At 34.6% G+C, this 25,770-nt stretch overlaps 3 protein-coding genes, 1 long non-coding RNA gene, 2 other non-coding genes and 1 pseudogene across 8 annotated transcripts; 3 read left to right on the top strand and 4 right to left on the bottom strand.

Annotated features, from left to right (window-relative positions):
* Positions 1–309: 309 nt before the first annotated feature.
* On the bottom strand, positions 310–955 carry LOC104771505 (zinc finger protein JAGGED-like). Its single transcript, XM_010496033.2, has one exon. The coding sequence runs from the start codon at positions 869–871 to the stop codon at positions 458–460; it is 414 nt and encodes a 137-aa protein (XP_010494335.1). The 5' UTR covers positions 872–955; the 3' UTR covers positions 310–457.
* Positions 956–6,294: 5,339 nt separating this feature from the next.
* TRNAG-GCC (transfer RNA glycine (anticodon GCC)) lies at positions 6,295–6,365 on the top strand. The gene has a single exon. It is a non-coding gene; the product is annotated as a tRNA-Gly (tRNA).
* Positions 6,366–6,711: 346 nt separating this feature from the next.
* On the bottom strand, positions 6,712–12,706 carry LOC104771504 (DNA repair protein RAD5B). Its single transcript, XM_010496032.3, has 18 exons — positions 11,084–12,706; positions 10,715–10,848; positions 10,494–10,629; positions 10,344–10,397; positions 10,070–10,219; positions 9,839–9,990; positions 9,680–9,764; positions 9,351–9,569; positions 9,129–9,272; positions 8,880–9,032; positions 8,729–8,796; positions 8,516–8,638; positions 8,324–8,423; positions 8,088–8,200; positions 7,440–8,010; positions 7,276–7,347; positions 7,082–7,180; positions 6,712–6,994 (listed from the first exon to the last, which is right to left on the bottom strand). The coding sequence occupies exons 1-18, from the start codon at positions 12,398–12,400 to the stop codon at positions 6,872–6,874; spliced, it is 3,813 nt and encodes a 1,270-aa protein (XP_010494334.1). The 5' UTR covers positions 12,401–12,706; the 3' UTR covers positions 6,712–6,871.
* Positions 12,707–13,931: 1,225 nt separating this feature from the next.
* LOC104771503 (protein VACUOLELESS GAMETOPHYTES pseudogene) lies at positions 13,932–14,946 on the top strand (annotated as a pseudogene).
* Positions 14,947–17,137: 2,191 nt separating this feature from the next.
* LOC104771502 (uncharacterized) lies at positions 17,138–19,913 on the top strand. Of its 2 annotated transcripts, XR_764844.3 has the most exons (8): positions 17,138–17,452; positions 17,650–17,949; positions 18,103–18,337; positions 18,427–18,612; positions 18,693–18,831; positions 19,139–19,234; positions 19,336–19,364; positions 19,447–19,913. It is a non-coding gene; the product is annotated as an uncharacterized LOC104771502 (long non-coding RNA). The 2 variants fall into 2 exon arrangements; XR_764843.3 differs by having other exon boundaries at positions 17,650–18,337.
* A 1,313-nt stretch (positions 19,914–21,226) lies between these two features.
* LOC147919534 (U11 spliceosomal RNA) lies at positions 21,227–21,362 on the bottom strand. Its single transcript, XR_015594327.1, has one exon. It is a non-coding gene; the product is annotated as a U11 spliceosomal RNA (small nuclear RNA).
* Positions 21,363–21,651: 289 nt separating this feature from the next.
* Positions 21,652–25,770, bottom strand: LOC104771501 (actin-related protein 9). Of its 2 annotated transcripts, none has more exons than XM_010496029.3 (18): positions 25,370–25,770; positions 25,109–25,236; positions 24,892–24,995; positions 24,736–24,795; positions 24,595–24,657; positions 24,341–24,446; positions 23,926–24,134; positions 23,723–23,843; positions 23,481–23,635; positions 23,348–23,398; positions 23,127–23,258; positions 22,961–23,050; positions 22,812–22,882; positions 22,558–22,727; positions 22,428–22,471; positions 22,248–22,297; positions 22,015–22,111; positions 21,652–21,940 (listed from the first exon to the last, which is right to left on the bottom strand). In XM_010496029.3, exons 2-18 carry the CDS (start codon positions 25,218–25,220, stop codon positions 21,797–21,799), a joined length of 1,779 nt encoding a protein of 592 aa, XP_010494331.2. In that variant the 5' UTR covers positions 25,221–25,236; positions 25,370–25,770; the 3' UTR covers positions 21,652–21,796. The 2 variants fall into 2 exon arrangements, with proteins under 2 accessions (XP_010494331.2, XP_010494332.2); XM_010496030.3 differs by having other exon boundaries at positions 25,109–25,181; positions 25,264–25,766.

Raw genomic sequence — 25,770 nt, 5'->3', positions numbered from 1 at the left:
GTGGTGGAAGACCAATTAATTTAATTCTTATTATGATTGGTTTATTCTAAATCTTGCATAATGTTGTCACTTTTGAATTAAATTTCGAAGATGTAGACAAATCATGGGATTAGATCTGACTTCTAATTTTATGAACATAACAAAAATCTCTAAAACGTTTGCCTTTTGTACACTTGTTGTAAAACAGTTTTTTTTTTTTTTTGTGTGTGGATATAATTATACATTCATACAAGAAAGAAACCCTATAGTAAATATATATATATATATATATATATATCATAGAAAGATCACAAAACATGCAAAAATAAATAAACCACCCAAAAATATCTTACCCTTGACATATTCATAGTAAACGCCTCATATATGCTTTCCTAGATTAAATATATCAACCTGGAAAGCCATATAATATACACCAAAAACGTATTGATACATCTATAAATATGTAAGAAGTTGATGATCATAAGCCAAGACGCAGCTCCAAGTCGATTTCATCTCCTTCAACGACGACGTGTTCTCTCCTTGCAGCCATCGAGCCGATTCGTAAGTGTTGCATGTAGTTCGAGGTGGTCGTCCTCATCACGACGGAATCTACATGCTCGTAGCCACCACGATCAGACGACACGTGGAAACATCTATGAGATTGTGAGAGTGCCAGGTCAGCATCGTTTGTCACCTTGGCCTTGTTGAGACGGTCACGTCGATGGATGTTCATGTGACCACCTAAAGCTTGTGCGTTCGTGAAACCTCTTTTGCAGAAAGTGCACTCGTACATTCGTCTCGTCACGTTGGAGACCGACGACGACGCCGTGTGACGGTGCCGAACGGCTCTGGTTTCTGATGACGTAGACGACGATGATCTCTCACACTCCATATTTATATATAAGTTGCCTCGATCGACAGGGAGATATCTTTGAAGAAATGTTCAAACTTGAAAACCCAAAATAGAACTTTGAGGGAAGATGAAAGATGAAAGAGCAGTCAAATGTCTAGGGGTGCATATAAGGTGGGTTTTTACGATGATAAAGTAAATCAAATTTATTCATACGACTGTTTACATTTTTGTTTTTGTGTGTTTACATGTTTGGAAGACATGATTTGGCTTTTTCTTTAAAGGTATATATATATATTTTTTTAATTATCACCGTATATTAATTGTGGATTTTGTTTTTTGTCATGTATTATTTAGCTAGTACGTAGCTAGGTTATAATGTAGCCTATGATTTAATTATTAACTTGCCAATAATAGCAAGTTTATATAGCTAATTCTAGGAAGCAAAGCAATATCATACAATTAACTATGTAATTAGTATTGTATCATCAAATGTATGCTCCGTAAGATTTACATAATTACATGTGAACTTGTTCATTTAACTAGCAACTCCCACTCAGTCTCTACTAAATCAGAAATAGAAATTTTAATTTTTTGACATGTGATTTCACAATTATCTTAACTTTAAGTTTTTTTTTTTGTTTTGTTTCCAACAATACACATGTAGAATTAAATTCTTTCTTTTTTTCAGCAAACCAGTATATATGTTTCATCTCTTGTAGTTTTACTTACAATACTCTCGTATTCAAAACAAGAACATTAAAAAATAATGAAAGAGACATAACGAAAGTTTTGATTAGAAATCACATAAATTATAATTAAGTCAATCCTCACAGTAATCCAATAAACTGAAATCCAAATAAACCTCAACTAAACTCTTCCATTAGTCCATGAAATTACAAGAATGATGACAATTAAAAGGCAAGGGAGTGGTTTAAAATCAGTCGTGTTTGTTTTATTGCTAAACATTCATTTTGTGTTTGTCTTGTAATAGTCCAACATTTTATCGCAATTTGATCGGCACATAACCAAATTTATAGTTTAGTCTCCACTGACTGCATGCTTTGTCTACTAGACTACTACGATCGATTTTTACCGGAAAAAAGTAACAATATATATATATATATATATATATATATATATATATATATATTGATGAACGGCATTATACTCAAAATATCCAAAGAAAAAAAACTCTAAAATATTTTAAGTATATTTTTAAGTATTATTACCAAAATATCATCAAAAATTTAGATTTATTAAAAATTTCACAAAAAGTAAAATTAATCTTTTAATCTTTAAACTAAACCCTAAACTCTAATAACTAAATCATAAACTCTAAACACTAGACCCTACTTTTTAAAAGCTATACGCTAAATATAATAATTAACCCATAACCGGAAAAGAAAAATCCAAATCCTTCAAATAATTTTTTTAGTAATATTTTTAGAACACTAAAAAATTTGGCGGTATTTTGAGAACATATGGTATATTTATAATAAAACTTAAAAATATGGTATTTTGAGGAACTTTTTATTTTCGAAAATATATCAAAGATATAAACATTATGAAAAGTAGTATTTTTGACAACAAAACTTAAAAGTGTGGTATTTTGAGAAATTTTTCTTATTCAAAGTATATCAAAAATATCTTATTATATAAAGTTTGATGTCAAAATTACTCATTAAAAAGATTGTGACACATGTCAAATATATTAATTAATATTAACAAGATCGTGACACATGTCAAATATATTAATTATATATTGACACATGTCAAAAAAATTCTTTTTTTTTAATAGCGTAGTAGGACAACTAATTATATTTACAGAATTTTACATGTATATATTCTAAAAAAATTATTTTTCTTAATCAAAAAAAACTAACAAAATCAATATATTTTCTATTGTATGCTAATTATATTATATGTGTGTTCTCAATAAAATTTGACATGTGTAAATAAAAACTCAATTTATTATGTATATTAATCAAGAAACAATGAATAACAAAGTTAAAAAGAATAACATAAGTTATTTAACATAATTTTAGTTGGATATAAATTGTATTTATCGTTGTAATATAAATTTTCACTGTAAGTAAACACAAAACCTTGAAAGAATAATAAACTTAAAAAAAAATCAATACATGATGTATATTAGTATAGTTTTACATGTTTTATTTTAAAGATTTTAATGCATGTAGTAATATGAGAAACCTGACAAAAAAAAATAGAAAAAATGTGTTTGTAGGAATGAATTTTTGGTTAATTGAGGAAAATTGACAAACGTATTATTTATGAATTATGACATATAGAAGAATAATATTTAGGATATTTTTTGGATTTCACAAAATTTTGTGGATGTTAACTGATTATTTTTATTGTTAAATTTAAAATACTAACCAATATACATATTATCTCATATGATGCCTATATTATTTTTGTTATTAAAATTTTAACTCTAATCCATGAAAAAGTGAATTATGTTTTTATGATGAGATAGATAGTTAAATATGATAACTAAGCTGAATGTCTAACGAAATATTAATATGTATCATTTAAAAAAAATCATTTAAGAATATTAATAGTTGTTTTATTTGTTTGATTTTATAATCTCTAACACATGTAATTTTGTAATGCATATGTTAAAACATAAGATAATTTGAAATAAATTTTAGTAATTTGACGAGAATGTCTCATATCTTAATATATATTTTTATTTTATAAATTTCACTCATTTGTGAAGTGACTTTCGTGCAGTGGCAGGAGGTAATTCTATTTGTAGAAGGCACCATCATACCCGGGATCGAGTCTCGGCTCCTACGAATGTAGGAATTTGGCTAATGGGCCGGCCAGTTGTGGCCTAATGGTTGACAAAAAAAAATTTCACTCATTTAAAATTAATTATGACATGAGGTAAAATTAGTACTTATGAGATAACAACATAACAATATATCTTAAATAATGTTGATTCAGTTTTTTTACGAATTATATTTTGTTAATTTTTATTTGTATTTTCAATTCTTAGTAAGATATAGATTTGATATGATGTATTAATTGTGTTTGATGTAAAATATTTAGTTCTATGCATTAAGATGAAATATATAATTAAACTTAAAATATAGTGTATTATGATGGTATATATATTTAAATGGTACTCCCTGTCCTATAAGAGTTTTTGGATAAAAACATAAAGATTAATAAACAATAAATATTATGTCATTTATAAAACTTCAACCAATAGAAAAATATATTGCATAGTTTAAATAGTCATAAATTGTTATATTAATAAAAAATGTACATAGAAATTTGAGAAAATATTATAAATAGAGCAAAGAAGCCTTAAAACTCTTATACAATGTAACTGATAGATTATTAAAATGAAATATGAAAGGTTCATATTCAATATTAAAATATTACAAGATAAATTCTAAAAACATATATATTACTATTTAATTATTTTTAATAAATTTTTTAATTTTTACCCGCATAATAACACGGGACTTATCTAATTAACATTATAAAATAAAATGAAAAAGAAATAAGAGATTACGTATCTAATCTATATAGACTCGATGGACTGAAGAATAAGTTTGGGCTTGTATTTTTCCGTGTCTTTTTGATATTTTTGCTTCTCTAAAACCTAAACAGTTAATATCTTAGTGATATATGTAAAGCAAAAGAAGAAAAAAAACTAAATTATACATATAGTTTACAGAAAATCGGTAGTTTCATACCCTAGCTAAGAGGGTATGTTCAATTCCTACATCATATTTCACACTGTGTAAATTCATAAATTAAGTTAAATAAAATTCAAATTCACTGTCTCAACTTGTAAAACAGTGTTGTTTCATACATAAGCCGTGATGATGATAACAGACAGTTAACGGTTGATTACGTGGACGCCACGTATGAAACGACGTCGTTTTGAGAAACAAAAGAAAAAACTTCTTTTAGTCAAAACAACGTCGTTTCTTTTTCTTCCTCTTTTTTTTTTCTTCCTCCTTCTTTCCCAAGTCGCATTTCTTTGTTCAATTGATCTGAGATTTTTTTTTTTAAATTATCTAATTGATTTGGGTACCCCGATCGAGCTTCCTTCAATGGAACACACACCAAAACCCTCCACACCCGTCCTTTGGTTGGAGACCTCGACTGAGACGCTGAGATCGACGTGTTTGGGCCAAGATGTGTGATGAAGCTAAATCTGACATCGAGAGAGAGCCTTTGCCATTGATTTTCACAAAATCACGATGAATCCAAAACCTGCCTTAACCAAATCACAATGAATCACTTCTTCAATCTGAACAGACCCAATTCCTCCACAGGCTTTAAGGACGCGTGGGAAAGTGAACCGGTCCGGTTTAACAGCATCTTCAACCATCTGAACGTAGAGAGCCATTGTATCTTCATACTGACCCAATTCTGTGTAGCCTGAGATAAGAGAGTTCCAAGCAAAAGGTGATGATTCTCTCTTTAAGGGTCCTTTGAATTGATTGTTTTCCGATCAAGAGAGGAGTGGGAGATGGTTTGTTGATAGAGAGGGAAGCGAATCCGTTGTTGTTGTATTGGTTTTGTCTTTGTTGCTTCAACTGTTGGTGATGCCTAGGTTTCTATTTCATTGAAGAAGACGAAAAAAAATGGATAAGAGAAGCTTGGTTTGTGTACAACGATACTCACCATCTTCTCTTTCTCTATTAATTTTTTTCTCTTGTCTTTCCTCTGAGTTGAGAATTCGATAAACGGCGGTTGTTGGGAACAACGTTTCGATTCTCCACAACGTTACGCTTGGAGGAACTGGGATACAGTGTGAAGATAGACACCCAATATTGGAGATGGGACTTGTATTTTGGGTAATATCACGATTGGAGAAGGAACTAAGATTCGTGTTGGATCAATTGTGTTGAAGGATGTGCCGCCGCGTACAACGGCTGTTGAAAACCCGGCGAGATTGCTTGGTGGTAAACAAGTAAAACGACGTCGTTTAACCAATTTTTTTTTCTTTTGTTTCTCAAAACGACGTCGTTTCATACGTGGCGTCCACGTAATCAACCGTTAACTGTCTGTTATCACCGTCACGGCTTATGTATGAAACAACATTGTTTTACAAATTGAAACAGTTAATTTAAAATTTATTTAACTTAATATATGAATTTACACAGTATAAAATGTAGTGTATAAATTGAACATACCCCTTACCTGGGAAAGGAAATTACCGATTAACCCTATAGTTTACGTGCGAAAGAAATATATTAAGTTGTTTTCATCATAAACAATCTTTTATCTATTGGACAGATCTGCAATACCAAGGTGTCATTTGATAGCAACTCGAGTAACTTTGATTCGCTTAATTTCTGCCACATCATTGATTGATTACGTATATGCACACCTATTCCGGTGTGGGTCTTCTTTTCTCTTTACACAATACTAAATATTTAATTTATTTAACAATTCAATTCAACTAACAAAAAGCACCAGTGGTTTAGTGGAATAATAGTACCCTGCCACGGTACAGACCCGGGTTCGATTCCCGGCTGGTGCAAATATTATTCCTTTTATATATTTTCGTGTTTTATACCCAATCTTAGTCTATATGACTTAGCTTATGCAATTCCGTGTTTTACAGAGATTGACACGGACTAATCTAAAGAATGTTTAAAACAAAATCATTAGAACCTGCAAAGTTACTTTGTTCAATGATGCTCTGTTCACTCATGAAAGCAGATGAATGGTGAGGAAAAAACTTTTTTCTTTTTTTTTTTTCTTGGTCAAACGGTGAGGAAAAATCTTAACCAGACTTTTTACTGTTGTTTCATAACCCCATACACGGTGTGCATTCTGTTCAAGTGTACATCGACTGTTTTGTTTCCTCTTGTGCTGGAACAAAGTTAATAGAAACAATATACGATTCGACCAATTGGCAAAAGATATAACTTGTAACTGGCTAGTAGATAAAGATAAATAACTTGTACCAATAATTTACAAGAAAGCAAAATAAGAACCTCTCCTAAACTCAAAAGACTAACTAACTAACAACGAATGCGTCTGTCATCGGAACAACATTTTCAGCTCCTCAAGTCTTGCCGACCGGACTTCTTCATCTGTTAAAGCTCCGGCGATCATCCGCTGCTTCCTCGCTTGAACTTGCTGCATCCGTTCCTCCACTGTACCCTGCACACAATCATCCCAAATCTTATTTATTTAAGAGTATCTTGGTTAACCATGTTCGAAAACAAATGCAGTTTACAGTGTTGTTACCTTGACAATGAATCTTCTGACGCAAACTGTTCGTTTCTGCCCGATTCGATGAATTCTCATGATCGCTTGCTCTTCCACAGCTGGATTCCACCATGGATCCTAAGTTATTTTAAGAAAGAAAACCAAAAAGATCAATTCATCATATATATATATATCAAGAAGACTTCAAAGCAAAGATTGAAGAGAAATAGTACCATTAAGAAAACACTTGAAGCTGCAGTTAGATTCAGACCAACTCCTCCAGCTTTCAGAGACATAAGCAGAATCTGACACATCACAGAAGCATAGCATGTTAAACTCTCTGTTCGATTTAGACAAGAGTTTAAGAGTTTGTTAGAAAAACTATCCAATCACTTACTGTTTTCTGTTTGGTTTCATTGAACTCTTTCAAAACCTTTTCTCTTCCCTTCTGAGCCAGCTTCCCGTCGAATCTCAGAAACTCGAATCCTCTTCTTCGCAATGGGATCTCCAAAAGATCCAAAAATGAAGTCCACTGGCTAAAGACAATGCACTTCTCTCCCGAACCAGATTTCTGGATCTTCTCTAAACATTTGAGCAGCTCAGAAACCTTCGAAGAATCCTTCCAGTTCTTTACCACATCAACACGGAATATACTATCCGTCGGGCATGAGATCAGCTCGGTTCTCTTCAGGATCGTCCTGCAGATAGGGCATTGACCACAAGACGAAGACCGCCAGCTAGAAAGGAGACATTCACGGCACATTCTATGTACACAAGGTGTGAGAATGGGATCATCTGCAGACTCCAAACAGATTGGACATTCTTGGCTATTGCCATCGCGTAAATCTTGGATTACTTCTTCGATATATGCCCGAGAAGGAGCGTTTTGGGAAACAGAGTCAGGGTTGTTATCAAGAAACCTCCTTGCAAGGCTATCTAAGTCAGCGTACTGTTGTGAATCTGCTCGGCTGCAATTTATCTTCAAGTATTAGAATCCATCTCCAAGGAAATAAAAGAGTCTATTGAATGTATTTTTGCTTTGTACCTCATAACTAGAAAAGGGTGGTTACAACATTGGCGTAGACGGAGGAGGAGCTCGAGGATGTTTGCATAGTTGTGAAGAACTTTTCCTTGTGCCACAAACTGATCAAATTGGACCTGTTTCCAAACAAAGAAGAATGTTATTACATTTACCAAGACATCATAAATCCTTAAAAACAGATTATGATTAAGCTTATGACAGACTGTATTGTGCTTAAAGCCTTGAACTATAACACTTACTTTGGATCTCTTGAAAAGGGCAGTATAGAAGTCTCGTTCTGCTTCAGATTGTTCACATTCAATGACTTGGACATCGGTAGGAGGAAGTTCAAGGATTAGACTGAAAGTTTGCAGAAAAAGTGGAGGAACCATAAGTATAAAGACAAGCAAAAGAACATTAAAAAAAAGACTCAAACAGCTAAAATCATCTACCTTCCTTCTTTGTCCCTTGTTTCCTTTGTTCTTCGCAGCATTAATGGCCTCAGAATCGCCTTGATCAGCTTCAGTCCTCGTCGATCACCATTTTCATAAGGCTTCTGAATCAACTTACTCCACCTATACAGACACGCACACATACATGAATGATAAAATTAAATCAAAAAGCATTATGTAGCAACCAATTACATGGTTTAGGTCTCGTCATACCAAGCCCAATTGCACCATGGTTCGACATGCAGGAAGCACAGAAGACTGTAAAGATCTTCGAGTTTGTTCTGCATTGGAGAGGTATAGTCAGTTATTGCCAAAAGAGTATGAGCTCATATTATCTATTCACGAATTGCTTTAAGTATCTTACTTGTATGGGAGTCCCAGTCAGACACCATCTGCAATGTGAGGACAACTCAAACGTAGCTTTAGCAGCTTGAGTTTTCCACGATTTGATTGTGTGAGCTTCATCAAGAACAATCCTGTACCAATCAATCCTATGGAAGATACTGTTCGCCATATCCTGCATGTCATGAATCTCAGAATTTTAAGTTCAACTAAACAGAGAAAAGAAAAAAGTGTTTTGGAACAGAAAATTGACACAAAATACTATCCTAACCTGCTTGTATGCCGAGGTTAAGACACCATAAGTTGTCAACACAACATCATGACTTGCTATTGCTTTCGCGTCATGTGTCCTGTCCCCTCCATAGTAAACTAATACAGACACAGTGTCAGGCTTTGAATGAGTCTCAAGCTCGTCCTGAAATAGAGTGAAACTCCATGAGACTTTTTAAAAACTTTCAAAGGATTAAAAACAAACAGCTATCAAGGCAATCACCTTCCATTGGCTTAACAGTGCCATGGGACAAATAATAAGAGTGCCTCCTTTTGCCTTCACAATTGTTAGTGCAGTATGACACTCCTTCCTCTTGCGTTTATCTGCATTAACATCTGCCGTCATGTCATCTTCATTTTCTGGGTTACCTCGGCCAGGCCGTGCAAGTATTAGTGCTATTGTCATCACAGTTTTTCCAAGTCCCATGGCATCTGCCAATATCTGCGAACAAAAAGTTTTTAAACTTTTATCAAAACCACAAGCAAAGAATATTGTCACTAGAGAGGAATACAAGTGTTAGGATGAAGATTCAGAATGATCAAGAAACATACTCCGCCTCTCGCCATCTGTGTTGCTGTTGGAAACTGGATTGTTGCTTCACCGCTGAAGATGTTCACATATATTGAAGGTGCCCTCCTGAATAAAATGCATACAAATCAGATAACATATATGTTTCGCTGTTCATTTTGAATATTTGAGATAGTACATACTCGTCACAGATTCGATATGCCTCCCAGCAAGGATGTAGAGTTTCAGCTGCCTTTTCAACATCAATTCCTTTTTCAGATTCTGACATCCAGTAGAGAGCTTGTTTCTGGTACGGTCTCAGGTTACACGTGAGTGTATTTGGAGCTTCCATTTCCTAAACGAAAGGAAGATAAAATGATATTAAAATTAGAGTTTCTACGAGGACAAGAAAAAATTTCTGGCATATTTCACACCTCTAGGTTATATGAATCTACAGCGCCGACAATCCGATTCATATATGACTCAGGAGCATCTTCTTCATCTTTGTTCTGCTCCAGAGACTGTGGACAACCTTTTCTTCTTTTCGCTATGGCCAACAATGCTGCTCTTTCATCAAAGTCATTCTGAACAAAGAAATGTATAGCTTAGTTTTCCACCAAATGAACAAAGAATTGAAAATTCACAACTGTATAATTACCCTACATACATTAAGTGAGTTTCAAGGAGGGACTGAAGTGGAACACATACCTCCAAATTCAGCGAACGTTTACGAGAGTTGAGTTCCTCAGGAGTAAACTCCGCCTGTTTGAAGATATAAATGAGAAACAGAAATGTTATGGACTGGAAACATGACTCTAAGCTCACAAAGGTATTGAAACAGAGAAATGTGGTACAGACCTTTTGGTAAGGTTTGATTGTCAAGTGCTTGAAAAGCTGGAGAAGAGGATGAAGCGTAGAATCGACGTTTGGGGAAGAACCAATCCGCCAAGTGGATTTGCTAACATCGGTGAATATCGAGCTGTGAATGTAAAAACTGCAATCGAAAAGCGATATAAGTTTCCAACAAATCTATCAGTCAAGCAAGAGGATCAACTAACACAACCAAAAACAATATTTACCTGACATATAACATAATTTCTTGCATCATTGTAAGAATTGCTGGTGCCGCTACACATCTTCCAAGCATTTTGACCTTACCAGATCTCAAAAGGCACACAGCCCAATTAGACCACTCCATCGGAAGCCTACCAATCTAAGATCATATAGGGCAAAGAAATGCAATCAATTAATAATCTATTCAACTGAAGAATCTAACGACAAACAAAAGTATAACTAGAAGAGTTCAATTTCCAGTGTTATGTAAAAGTAGACAAATTTTTCAGTATTTCACAACATGAAATATATCAAAATCAACAAAAACTTTCAAGTATCAAAGACTTGCTAACTATAAAGAACACTCATGGTAACAAAAGATAAAAACGACTTACCTCTCCACATCTTTTAGTAGAGAAACGAACAATATTTGGGACTTTCCAGTTGAGAACAGAGGAAAATGTGAAATTCACAATCTCATTATCTTCTAATTTCCTTCCTTTGCTTGTCGAAGTAGCCGTGACAAGTGACCTTCCAACCAAAAACCAATCTTTCTCCACTGGAAAATCTCCGTCTTCCACTTTCACCTTTCTAGCTTCAATCGGTTCCTTCTTCACATACAGCGGTTTCTGCTCACGAATAAATTTCATGTCGTTCACTTGCGGACGCAACTTCACAGTTTTCACCTTCATTTCCTCAACCGGTTCCATCTTCACATGAGTATAACTGCTCTCTTGTTTAACTATGCTATTCAGATTCTTTGATTCCAGATCAATAACTTCAGGGGTATCCAAATTCTCTGGTTTCACAACTCGAAGGGGCGTCGGAGCCAGGATAAAGTTTTTGAAACCAACGGGAACAGATGGTTCCACTTCCATTTTCCTTCTTTTAGCTGAAGCACCATCCAAATCTCCAGGCGATAACAGACCATTCTCTTGCTCTAACTTCTTATTTTCTTGCAACAATCCATTAACCTCACTTGGCTCGCCTTCCTGAACTCCAATCACCTCATCCTTCTTTCTGAGCACACTCGGACAGACAGAATCGTGTTTCTCCTCTAGTGTACCTACATCAGGCTCTTCCTTAACCGTGACACTAACACAATCGTAATCAGAAACCGTTTCAGCCACAGATTTCGTTTTCGAATCAACGATCATTTCTTCTTCTTCTTCTTCTTCTTCTTCTTCTTCTTTAACAACCACCAGTTCAGGTTCGACTACCTCTACCTTCACATCACAATCACCACCCGAAGCACTCGAAACAATTTCAACCACAGACATTTCTATGAAATCACTAATCATCTCATCTTCTTTATTATCACTAACTCTATTCTCAACATACAACAAATCAGGTTCCTCCTCTTTCACAACACGGATCTCTAAACCCGTCGCCCTAAATGAATCAGATTCTAAAAAATCTTTATTCACACAAGCAACAGTTACCTCTTCTTTCGCCGTTGGTAAAGCAATCGCCGGCACCACCACAACACCAAAAGAAGGATCTGAATCAGATTCATTGTTTGAGCAACCAACATCAGTCTCTCCAAGGCTTTGCTTCGACGATAGAGCTGAGATTCGGACTCCGATGGTTGTTCTGACGACAAGAGAGGATCCGTCAATCAAATCGGGAGTGTCAGCAACGATTTTACACTCATCGGAACTCGAAACAGCTTGGGATTCGGTTATACGGATCTCCGCTTCTTCTGTAACCATGGCCACGTGGGAAGGAATCGAGAGGGAAGGAGATGAAGAAGAGAGTTAGAGAGAAGAGAGAGAGAGAGAGAGAGAGAGAGAGAGAGAGAGAGAATGTGGGGGAGAGAGAGGGGTTTAGGGTTTTTAAATAAAGGAATGGGGGACTTTTGGGATTCTGATTTTGGCACGAAGTGAAGCGAGTGGTTTTGGTGGGTAATAAAAAAATTGGCGGGGTGTTTTTTGGAGCCAAAATTACTGTAAATCTCGCCGTTAATTTATCAAATTTACCATAAACAGAAAAAAGAGATATGTATATTTGATTCACTCGGTTTTTCGGGATACATAGTTTATTCCTAATTAATGTGCCTCGACCGGAACTTAGAAACTTCAACAGGTTTAAAGTTCGGTTTATTGAAATAATAAATCAATTTCGGTTCGAGCCATCAAATTGACTCCTCATCGACTGGTAGTATGTGCGTAGACAAACCCTTTTAAAACAAACTATAGATAACAATTTGTCTTACTGACTCTAACATTTGAGAAGCCGTAGGACGACTTAAAAAAAGTCTAAAAAATAAAAGAATCATTTCATACAAATATGTGACTTACAAAAAAGGATAAATGATTCATCATTTTTAGTGCGAGTTACGTTTTAAAAAACCCGTAAAAAATTTTGTATTCTAGTGTAGCAATTTATCGTTCTGCGGCTAGTAATTTAGTCTTTATCAGCTTCCTATCACTTCATGTGGCCTATCTTTTTGGTGGATCTCATTATCTTTACGGTTTTAATACCTCTTTATCTTTGCTTTAGTTGTTTGTAATTAAGCTTTCAAGTTTCTTATTTCTTTTGTTATAGTTTGATCCGGATGTCGTGCACTTGTTTAAGCAACATACTGTGGACTTGTTTACTTCTATGTAAATTAGTTGGTTGTATCATTCTCTCCTTAGAAGGGAGTACCAAAAACCTTGTAACTTAATTTAATGGAGTGTTTGTTAAAAAAAAAGAAAAGGATAAACGATAACGATAACCCTGAGACTTGCTTACTTGCATTGTTGTTGGTGGCCATTCAAAAAGAATATGATATCATTCATTTCCTGGAGAATTCAATGATTTATACAAGAATAATTCATGTTTTAATACTTAAACTTATGTTTAATCTTGTTAAATGAAAGTTGCACAAGATAGTAAGCATTGACTTAGGGGGATTGACCTAATTTAAACCCTATCCTCTCTGCATATATATATGCCCAAGTTGCTGGTATAATAGAAATCTGATGTGAATTTAGAGAATCTTTTATTTCTACAAGTCATCTTTGTCATAAGATATTAAAAACTGAAGCGCGTCTAAAAATATTTGAATCTCTTAGCTTTGAATGTCAAATGTCAAATTTCTCTTATATATATATATATGTCAAACATTATAAATTAGCAAAACAGCATGATACAACAACTTGATTAATATTGATTATTGAATAAAACCAAACGCATAATTATTAAACTTGCAATAAAAATCACAACTTTTTGGTCTATATACATAGAGCTACACAACCCTTCTCCCTCAGATCAACCAAAACCAAACACTAATCAATAAATTTTTATATGGCTTCAAGAAAACCAAAGGCCAAACCGGCTAATCGCCAATCTGTGAGGCACCCTAGCCACAACCATCCGTTGCGTGTCTTTAAAGCCAAAGAAGAGGATGAGGCCGCATGCTCTGGCTGCGAGCTCGAGCTGATGGGGTAAGCTTTCAAGTGTATAAAGTCAGAATGCGATTACTTCTTGCACAAGTCATGTTTCGACCTTCCTAGTGAGACTCATCACAAGTCTCACCAGGACCACCCTCTGACCTTGCTTCACTCCCCACCAGATGAACGGTCTGTTTACACATGTGACGCGTGTGACCAATACGGATCTGGATTCACCTACCATTGCTCAAACTGCAACTACAATCTTCATGTGGGATGTACGTTCATCCCTGAGACCATAGATCGTGAAGACCATGAACATCCACTCACTCTACTGTATTGCACACCATGTAAAGGTCATGAAGACTCGATCTTCACTTGCAGCGTTTGTGATGAAACTATTTCAGAAGATTTATGGATGTATTACTGCAAGGAATGTGACTATGGAACACATGTACATTCATGTGCCGCATACGAAGATCAAGAATCGGATGAAGAGGAAGAAGAAGAAGATCAAGACGAAGACGGAGAAGGAGAAGCGAGTTCTCCAGCTTCTAGGATAAAGTCGTTGATGAAGGCGCGAGACGAAATGGCAGCTATGCAGCTAGAGGCACGTATTGAGAATGATGCAAGGAATGCTGCGCTTGATCTTTGGGATGACCCAAAACGCAGGTATTATTGGTGATCAGGGATGGATATATTTTGTTAAGATGTGTGATTGTTTCTTTCTTTGCTAATTCTGGTTTCCGGAATAAAGAAACAATAGTTATACTCTTTCTATTGTTTGTCCACAAAAAAATACACTTTCTATTTGTGTCGATTTTTTATAAACTTGTTGTATAATTATTAAGTTGCAATATGAAAAAAAATATATATATTAAGCTGGTTTCATTTATACTTGTTCATTAAAAAAAAAAAAAATAGTAGCCGGTTGTGGCCAAACAACAAGTAAACAAGTAAATAAGTAAATAAATTTCAGCTCAGTTGGTAATGTGTGTAAATATGATATGAATTCGGGCATGTTCTTTTTAATGTTGCTCAGCGATAGCGACTCAGAAAAAAAACCCTTGTTTGTCCTTCATTTCCCTTTTTTCTTTATTCCGATGATTCTGTAGAGACTGTAATCTTTTTTTTTTTCATTTCAGATCTATTATAGTGACTCTCCACTTATCTAATCTTCATCTCTCTTTCTGTTTTTTCCTTTATATTTGGTGTCGCTAATGTTGGTTGTTGCGATTAACAAAAGAACAGGGTCAAAGAGTTCGAATCTCCCTAACACAGTTTTTGCATTTTTTAAAATTTTCTATTAATTTGTGGGCTAGGCTTGAGGCCTATTTAATTTATGTGCCGGCTATTATATTTTGGTAATCAGGTTACAATTTAAATCGATGTTTGAACATATCCTATTATATTAATTGAGAAGTACCAAAAAAAACTAACTTTAAAAAGTGTAAAAAAATTACATTCAAATGCCATTAGAAATATTTAAATAGAGGCTAAAATCATTGAAGGTATTAATGATAATTAATAATTAATAATCATTTAATTATCTAATTAATCAGAAAATCCTAGGTTACGTAGATACTCAATCGAATTAAGTATGATACATTGACCAAATAAAAAATATATCAGTTTTGTGAAACAGCTTAGATTTTTAATCCCATATAGTATCATATCTATTTACCATATAGTATAAAGAGTAATGTTAAAATGTTGAAAATCATAGATTTCTATTTACACATATTATTATTGCTATGATAAAACAAAAATATTAATATTATTATTATAAAAATTAGTCACTTACATTTCATTCATTACATTATTGGTTTTTCTTATTTTTTGTTTTCATTTAAATTACTAGGATTTTCTTTAAATTTTTCAAATTCAATAAGGATAAAGTTTTCAGCTACCTTTAATAACAAAAAAGAGTAATGTTGAAAGGTTGAAAAGTCATATTATTGCTAATTACACATATTATTATTGATATCCAAAATAAAAATTATTAATATTAACACTATAAAAATGAACTCATATTTAAGTCATCAATTATATAGTGTTCTACCAGAGATTAAGTCATTTACACATCATGTTACTATATATATCCTTTACAAACATGGTTTATAGAACTATATAAAGATATTATATGATTTGAATTAAACGGAAACTTACCGAATATCTTTAGGCAGTTGGCTATAAATCCTAGATTACAAATCTGTCAATGTGACAATCTTTTTACTTATTTTAAAACTATAACAAGGATGTCGTTTTATTTTATTGACAAATATTTAAACAATTTTATTCATCGTTATAACTCCGGTGTTTTATTGACAAAGATTTTCAATAAAAAAATTTAAAATACAAAAATTATATAAGCAAACTGAATTTATAATCACAAATGAATATAAATAATATAATAATAAAATAAATTATTACAAATTTACATAAATAAAAATGTTCAGCCCGCGGTATACCGCGGGTTAGTACCTAGTTTTTATTAAAGACTCTTTAAGTTCTTTTGAGAATGGAATTTGTTTTTATCCTTAAATCACAAAATATGAAAAGAAGAAAAATTGTTTTATCCCTAGAGATCATCAAACTCAAAATATCTGGAAATCAATTTAAGGGGTATTTTTGAAAATGAACACTATAAAAGAGTATTTTTGAAAAGTGACATAGGAAAAATGGTATTTTGGAAATCGCCTTTCAATTAATCACATCCATAATTTCAATATACATAATTCATGTTGTTGCTGCTTTTCTAAACATATTTAAAAATTAGAAATTATTAGAATGTAAAAATATATAAATCACAAAGTTTGTTTGGGTGATTCTTATATAAAACTTTAGTTTGGGTGATTCTTATATAAAACTTTAATTTGGGTGATTCTTATATAAAAAATTATAAAAAATATTCACGTTTTTTAAATTAATTATAGTATCAAATATTTCCTTTGTCCCAATATATATATATATATATCTAATATAATAAAGTACCCCTCTAAAACAGCTTACCTATCTGACACGTGGCACATGTGATTTTTTCCTTTATCTCATCTTTAAGTAAATTGTTAATGGGCCAAACAAATTTGTCGACTTCCCAAATAAAAAAAAACCCACGGAATCTATGAATCTCGTCTTCTCCTCTTCCACGTCTCTTTCTCTTCCCCACCCCTCCCCCTATCTTACTACGCCGCAATCTCATTCCATGGAGATTCTCGCAAAAATTCTAAAGCTTCGGATCCTGGATCGGCATCTGGAGGCCTGGAACTTGGATCCTCTGATCCACATGCTATGGATGCGGATTTGGATTATCTGACCTAACGCGAGATTTCGAATCAGACGAAGTGAATCTCGACGTCTCAATTCCATAGCATAGGGAAAAATGAGGTAATATTCTCTGATTTTGGGTCGATTTTGAATAGAGGGAATAGAGTTATGCAAGTATGTGGCGTAGGGTTTTGTTTAATTTGTAGTTCCGATGGAGAGATTGTATGGAGCAAATTGTTTTTACGGTTCAATTTTTATATGCATGCTATCTGTTCGATTAAATTCCTAAATGTGTTTTCATTTCTTTTAATTTGTAGTTCCGATGCTAAGGATAGCGTGGCTGATAAATCAAGTCAACACGTTTCTCATAAGACAGTTATTTGTGATATGGAACTGTTGAGTTTGATGAAGAGAATCTGATTGAATGTAAAGTCACTGGCTTTGGTGATGAAGAGGAGGAGAAAGCTGATGATTACCGAGATACAGCTGTTAGTTCGGATATTGAAACAGAGCAATACGAAAGGTGTAGTGGCGAGCTAAAGCTAAAACAAGTGTTTGACACTTTGGAAGAGTTTAAAGATGCTATGGTGGATTATGTGTTGCATGAAGGATGAAAGGTAAATTATTATCTCTCAGGTAAATTTCTCGCCACTATTGCTTCGAACCCTTCAAAGTATCTGAAAAAGTTGTATTTTCGTTTCGGCCGTGTTTCTCTCTTTCTCGGGTCGGTGATTTGACCGTGTCAATCGATCTCTCCGACGGTGATGAAGAAGGCTACTCCGGAGGTTTCTATGAATAGAACATGTGTCTTTTGGGGCATCAATGTTTCCGGTTCCTCTGGCTTTGATCCAGCTCGGGTCCGTCAGTGCATTAAACGGTTGCTGAAGAATTATGGCCACGATGGTCCTCTCACCATTCAGGCCGTTGGCTTACTAACAGACGTCCATGATGACATCCTTCGAGCTTTCTCTTCCTCTGGAATCATTCTCCATTATGCCCCCTACGGTTAGTAGTATCTTCTCATTCCTCATACCTTCCTAATGAATAGAGATTTCTCAAGTCTTTAATTAGTTTCTTTTCTTTTGGATCTGCAGGTACTTCAAACATCGTGTCCCTAATGTTTCGGTGCATGTACTATTATCCAACCCCAGCTAATATTTTGGGGATATGCTATCCAGAAGCCTTCATTCCACCTCATAGTGGATTCAACCTTTTAAGGTCGTTTCTGTATTCTTCTCCTCAAAAAGACGCCACCAGCTGGATTAACTTAATTCTGGAAGGTCTGTGTGTTTAATTTTGGTCCTCTCCTCTCTCTCTGTGGTACGTTGTTAATATTCAGCTACTTTTTATCTTCCTGCAGTGTCACTTAAGGAGGAGTATACGTGTCCTGAAACAGATGAATCTGCCAGCTGGTTTTGCATAATATGCGATGAACACCCCCTGGCCAAGGCTTTGAATCTTTCACCAGTCATCTCTCTTCCCCAGAACATGTACTTACGGTAATTAAGCATCCAAGCCATTTTTTTTTTGAGTCCGACACTTCTAGAAAAGTGTGCGATGAAAGGAGACTGCCAATGGAGAATTTATTGTTCTCGAGGAACCGGTTGGGAAGTGGATGATAAAAGCGTATCACGAAGAGTGTGAAAGGAACAGATATAGCAAGCTGTAATTGCTAGGCTGTTTCTCTTTTCACCGTTTAGGGAGGAATCCGTCCATCAGAACAAAAGCTGCAATATTTTGTGCCTTGAAATTGGTTCTACTTGATTAATTAACTGATCCTAATTGCAAATCCACTTTCGAATGCAGTGCCTTCCAAATACCATTGATGTGGGTACAAACAATGAGAAGTTGTTGAATGATGAATTCTACATCGGCCTAAAACAACGAAGGAGAACTGGCCAGGTATACTAATCTCTTTCATGTTGTCTCTTTCTCTTTTTATAACTAATGCAGTGGTTTTTGTTTTCAAAAACTGACAAGTCTGTTTGCTTATGTGATTTCAGGAATTGGCAGATTTCCGACAACTTTGTGGGTATGACATTGTTTCTTTTTTTATTATATTCATTAGATCTTTTAACGAATGATTAACTGGGAGTGTTTGCTCCACCTTACAGCCATTAATAGACGAGATTTTGGGGCCACCGCTCGCACTGCCGTCAGCAAAAACCACCGTAGAGATCTCGCTGAAGACAGCTTTAAGCTCGTCGGAGATAGAGCCGCAGCGGGCAGCCATCATTGTGTAGGCGGAGTTGATTGATGCCAGAGAAAAGATGAAGTTAAGAGTTTCTTGCTTTTGAAGCTATTACTTCATCCGTAAGGACCAAATCTTCGTCGTTTCGCTTCTTTATTGCTTCTCACAGATCAATTTTGACGAAGAGGAACTTGGGATTGCTTGTGTTTGTTTCGGTTCTGGATTAATCTTTAGGAGAGAAGGATCTGCTGTTTTTGACGATATGCTAAGTTTTTGTGTATTCATATCTTTGGATTCATCCTTGAACCAAAGGTCATCTTAGGATTCATCCTTAAAACAAATGTCATCTTTGGAATCATCCCCGAACCAATGAACTTCCTACTTCGAATTTTCCGTCGAGTTCTTATGAGCTATCATGTGTGTGCAGATGTATGTATATATATATATATACACATTTAGAAGATATAAGATAGGACTAGCCGACTAGGGTTTTGCGATTCTCGACCTGATCGATAATGTTTACTTTTGAAACAAAACAACGTGCCGTTTTTACCCAAGTGACGTGACAATATGATTTATATTTAAATGTTTTATTTTTTTTACAAAACAACATGAAATGTATGTGTGTCACACTGAGAATATCTTTATTTTTTTTTCCCACCGAGAATATCTTCATCTCAGTTATTCATTTAATCAAACACAAGACACGAAACTGATATAAAAGTCAGATATTTGAGAGGCGAAACTGATATACCTGGACAACCTAAGAGGCGAAAGTAATATAAATTTATCTTGCAATCACAAGTTCTTATTTCTCATGTAGTTCTTATTTCTCATGCATTACTACATGATGGTTATACCATAATTTGTAGGAACGAGAACATACTTATTTAATACTACCCAATCATAAATTGTAATTTAGAAAAAGACTAAAATAACCATATAAATTACAATACAGCAAAATATAACCCTCATCAAATATATTGCATTATTTGAAATAATAAATCAAGAAAATGTAAAATGCAAAAAAAAACTAAAGAAAAATATAAAAAAGCCTTCTCTAAAATTACATATTAAAAAGACTTCTCTAAAATTACATATTAGAAAGACTATTTGTAAATATGTTATCCAAGAAAATTTAAAACCAACTACAATAAATACACACTGTAAAATAAATAACCATAATTTAACATATATAATACTACTAATATTAATATAACCCACGCAACGCGTGGGATTTTTCCTAGTATATAATGTTTTAGGCTTTCTGTTTGTTCCATTCTATAAGATTTTTTTTCAAGTTTTTATGCACTATTTAAAAAAAATAGTTTATGATATTTTCTACAGTATTCTTTTTTATTGGTTAAATTTTCATATATGATAAAATATGTTATTTATTAATTTTTTGTGTGTTTAATCCAAAAATCTTATAAAATGTGACAGATGGAATATTAAAATGGAAACACAAGCTTCCAAAACAGAAATAAGCTTCCAATAAATTTCTAAAACGAATATTTCAAAATTTTCTAAGAATTTACGATTTTCATTCTAGACTTCTAGTTATGAAACCGACCTCGGATGATACAAACTCTTAATTAATCTCTCCATTCCACCACACAATCCAATCCAAAACTTCAGATCATGAGTTGATAAAATATAAAGTACAATATATCAAAAATAATAATGTTTTATAAATTGAGAATTGGAGGGTCGGCCGAGCGAGCCAACCCTATGGGTTTTTCCAGAAATAATGTCGGCCATATGTCTTGATTTTGCCATACAGCACTCACCCTTTTAACTCAGGCTGAGCGTGGCATAAATAGCCATCCGACCCTTTTTAATTTTTAACGTCAAGGCCCATCTTCTTTATATAACCCCTTCTCTTCCCTCCCTCTCTCTCGTGTTCCCGATGTGGGACAAAAAAACTACAAAGTTCTTATTCAATTTTTTAACACTTTTTTTTGTTCAATTTTTTTACACTATTTTAAGGTATTTCTCTTAAATATATTAATTTACTGATAATTTTATGTGCTATATTATATTAATCATAGAAATATGTGACAGAATGTGAGAAAAGGTTGATTCATAAATAAATAACTTGTAATTTTAATACATCATAAACCAAATATTGTAGCAAATTAATTTTGACTATGATATAAAATTATCTGGTCTGAATTAGGAGTTTAGGACAATTAAAAACTAAACAATATCAAATACTCCACAAAAGTTATTCTGAGCTAAGAAAGCAGAGAAAGCTTAAGCATATACACACTCTAGGGGTTGATGAAGTACATTGCTTGACCTTCAATGTAAAAAGAGTCTTTGTACTTCTTTGTACTGCCTATATGAATCCCATTTTCCATCCATTCTTGTCTCTCAATCCAAGCTTCTCTTCCAAAGTCCAGAATTCCCAATATCTGTTTCCAAAATTCCTTTCAGTGCCATGCCCAAAGTCAAGAATAGTTAAGTTGCAAAGAAAAGCAATACGTACCGCTCCGCCTTTCCAAGTTACGAAAGTTGGGTCCGTTCTTGACGGCAGAACCTCCACAGTGTTGATAGCTTCAGTTGGAGGTATTGTGCGGAGAACCCTGCAGTGTACAAATGGAGAGAGGGACACAAACATTACTTCAAAAGGTACGGTTCGGTGTGTGCATAGAAGAAAGAACATTGTGCCTTCTTCTGGATGTTTAGAAAACAGAATTTTTGGTTAAGAAACGAACAAACCTTTCTTCCACAGCTCGTACAAGACCTTTAGTCGAACCAACACCACCAATCTGAGAAGCCACAAGAGAGAGGTAACCAAAACAACATCTTCAGGTATGAACAGTTACAGGTAGCACATGGTTTTAAGGGAATACATGGCGAAAACTTGAGTGTGTAAAGAAAAAGGTTTTCAGGATCTACCAATTGAATACTGGAGAAAAGCTTTCGCCTAAGGTCTATGCGTCCTAAAAGCCAGGAAAAAAAAAAGGAAAAGGTTTCTGTTAGGTGTTGACTTATTATGTAAAGCAGGAGAGTGCATCACAACATATACCAGCAGAGAGGATGCTGCTTGTAATGGCTTCAGCGAGACCAATCTTCTCTTCTTTCTTAGGTTTCGAAGGGGAAACTGCAAAACTATCCCACATTGGTAATCCCATATTACCACCACCTCCAAAGTCCATGTTCCACGTGTCCTCCAACATATTCTCGTAGTCTTGGAACCTAAACAATAAGCAAATGTTTAACATGAGTTCTCTCGGTCCCAAACTAAACCGAAGTAAAGGATAAGAGAAGATTAACTCTGACCATTCACGTGGTGGCTGAGGAAACACTTCAGGGACCAGAAGGTTAGGATAAAACAGACCCATTGGCGGAACCTGAAAGGAACAAAGGAAAAGCTTTTCAAGACTAAGAAGCATTAACAAAATAGTGACTTGATCTTGTTTTTTGTTTACATTAAGTGAGGTGAGAGTTGTTTTGTGAGGCATAGCTGGCATGCCGTCCTCATAAGAATGAACTGTTGCAGCAGCTTCCACTTCTCCTTCCTGTGAATGGAAAAAGTATCTTAGTTTCAACATCCCTTATCAAAAGAATAAAACCACGAAGATAAATCCAACTAACTCTTATATCACAATATGACTCCTTAAGTTGATTAAGCATCAGCATATCGATTGGCTTTGCCAAAACATCTGTTCGGATTTGTGGCCACTTTTGGTAATGCCGCTGAATCCATAAAAGGCATCTACATATATCCTGAAAATTTTATATTTAGATGAAGAACTTTTAGTATGCAATGTAGGACAAGAGAAAATAAAACAGAGAAATGATACATATATTCTTACCTCTCCTCCAAAAGGTAAAATCTTTTCAGTATTTGGCAATGAGACTCCATCCTACAAACCAAATAAAATGAACCAGAGAATATCAAACAGTTATAATAACAGAAAAAGATGTTTTCTCGTATTCTGATAATACCTCGATACAAACAACTGTACTCGTCTGGGCTCCCATATTCACAATACAAGCTGTTGACAAACCATTCCCAAAAACAGCGGATAGACCTTCTTGGTGGACAACTGCTGAGTTAAAGCGCAGCCCTCCCAACACAATAGTTAGCATTTCCTTTATTTCTGATAATACCATGAAGCCAAATTAGAATAATAGTTCACATCGGAACTGAGGAAAAAAAAAGGCTGCAGTAGGCATAACAAGTTTACCGCGGCTGTCAAATGTTTCCGGGACAACAAGAACAGCATGAAAAGAGAATCTCTCACTGTGTGAAATATGCAATTTTTCTAGTAAAACCCAGTCCAAGATAGCGGTTAAGTCCTCGCAAACCTGAAAAAAATAGAAGTACCAATAAGAAGCCAAAAAATCCCTTCTACAAAGACAGATGGAAGATATATTGGAACTAACGCACCTGTTGTGCTGAATAATGTGGCGAAACATTGAAGTGACCTCTCCGAATAGGATGGCGTATGCAATATGGCTCGTTTGGCGATATTGTCATAGCTTCTTCACCAAAAATCGTCTTCCTGTACTTGCGCTTACTCTCACTAGCATCTTTAGTATCAGTAACATCAGGAGCAGCTTTAGTTGCGCTGGCCTCACCTTTATCAGCAGAAGTTTCTGCAAAATTGGTGTATATAAGTAACATAAACATTGACACCCAGCTTATATGTATTCTAGAGAAATACCATTCCAGTATAATCTACTCAACTGTATGTAGCAGATACAAATCCTAATAATGTCAACCAAAGAAAATATCATAGTGTACCAAGCGAGTAAGACAGGGAGGGAAACTGAAGCACAAGAATAATAAATTAGAATTACACCTGATGCGACAGGAGAAATCTGCACGTCCTCATACACATCAGTCCAAGGAAAGACTGTATCTTTCTTTGTAGTGCTCGGTTTATTGAACCCATCTATTCTTCCCATCTGCAATAGACTTTCAAAGGTTTATAAGCAAGAACAATCAGTTTTTCACACATTACTCAAAATTCCAAATCAAAACCTCCCTCAAGTGAATAATTTGTAACAAACATTCAAGCAAAAACACTTACCATCACCAAACTATTCAACTTACCTTGCGTGATGCAGAGCCAGAAGAACTTTCATCCAGATACGGTATCTTCAACAGCGATGCCGCCTTTCAGTAAGAAACCAAAAGAAATCAATCAACAAAGTGACAGAAGCAGCAAAGTGGAAACCAAATAGTTTTTCTTACAGTATTGTAAGCTCTCTCACGGTCAACATGTTGATTCGTCGTGACCTGAGTGTTAAGCATCTGGGATTTTACAAAGAAGACACCATTCAAAATTAATCAATCAGAAAAAACTAAAGGAATACAAAAAGTAAAGTGAAAACCAAAATTCACAAAAACCTGATCAACAACATATGGTTTCCCTGTGTTGTATCTAGCAATACAATTAGGGACATTGAAAGGCTTCTCATCCCTAGCCAACCCAATTCTTACATACGCAGAGCCTAATCAAAACCAGCACCAATCAGAATTTGGGCTACCATAACACAATTCTAATAAACCCTAGATAGAGCTCAAAAACCCTAAATTCGAGGAGAAGAAGGAAGCAAGCAAGAACCTGGGTTGATGACAACGAGATTTGATCCTCGTTCGGATAAAATCTGAGTCGGAGCAACAGATTTCAAGTAATCCTGCAACGAGATTTGAGATTTTGATTTTCGGGTTGCCATGAGAAATGGTGTGTACCTGGAAAAGGGGAAAAAAAGACAATACCATTGGAAGCGCAATTTCGTTTGCTAAGGTTCTTCGCTACAGCAACTGTAGAATTAGGGTTTTGTGATACAGATGACAAGAGCTTCAGATTCAGAGAATAGCAAACCTTAAATAGTTTAAGAAGTTGATTTGAGATTGTGTGGTCTAGGAAGACGAAGCAAAGAAGTGAGCGGGTAACACTAATTTAGTCCTTTTTAAAACTGAGAAAATCTGCAATCCGCGGGCCCGCTTCACCGTAGCTTTGGAAATTTTATCGGAAGTCCGCTTTCCGCTTCTTTAAATAAGATCGAAAATTCTTGAAAGTTGGTCGGTGTGGCGCTTCTGGAAATTTTATTTTTAAAATTTGTTGAAATCTTTTTGTTTATGTTCCAGAACTATTTACGCTTTCATAAAGTAAAAGTGTGTGATGAAAAAGATGAACAAATAAGATAAGAGTTAGGTTCGAAGATTTTTTTCCATAAGAACTTTAAAGCCAACATAGTAATTTATCTTCGTATTCGTGTGGCT

The sequence above is a fragment of the Camelina sativa genome, chromosome 20 (assembly GCF_030686135.1).
Source record: "Camelina sativa cultivar CO46 ecotype springtype chromosome 20, ASM3068613v1".
Lineage (NCBI taxonomy): Eukaryota > Viridiplantae > Streptophyta > Magnoliopsida > Brassicales > Brassicaceae > Camelina > Camelina sativa.
This window is presented reverse-complemented; position numbering and strand designations above follow the sequence as displayed.

Excerpts from the sequence above, each read along its gene's own strand:
- LOC104771504 (XM_010496032.3), bottom strand. The coding sequence starts at position 12,400 with ATGGTTACAGAAGAAGCGGAGATCCGTATAACCGAATCCCAAGCTGTT. Across the intron at positions 10,398-10,493 it reads CAATCAAACCTTACCAAAAG|GCGGAGTTTACTCCTGAGGA; the intron begins GTCTGTACCACA and ends ATCTTCAAACAG. Across the intron at positions 7,348-7,439 it reads ATGAAACCAAACAGAAAACA|ATTCTGCTTATGTCTCTGAA; the intron begins GTAAGTGATTGG and ends GTGATGTGTCAG.
- LOC104771501 (XM_010496029.3), bottom strand. The coding sequence starts at position 25,220 with ATGGCAACCCGAAAATCAAAATCTCAAATCTCGTTGCAGGATTACTTG. Across the intron at positions 24,996-25,108 it reads TCTCGTTGTCATCAACCCAG|GCTCTGCGTATGTAAGAATT; the intron begins GTTCTTGCTTGC and ends GGTTTTGATTAG. Across the intron at positions 23,399-23,480 it reads GTACAGTTGTTTGTATCGAG|GATGGAGTCTCATTGCCAAA; the intron begins GTATTATCAGAA and ends TTTGGTTTGTAG.
- LOC104771505 (XM_010496033.2), bottom strand. The coding sequence starts at position 871 with ATGGAGTGTGAGAGATCATCGTCGTCTACGTCATCAGAAACCAGAGCC.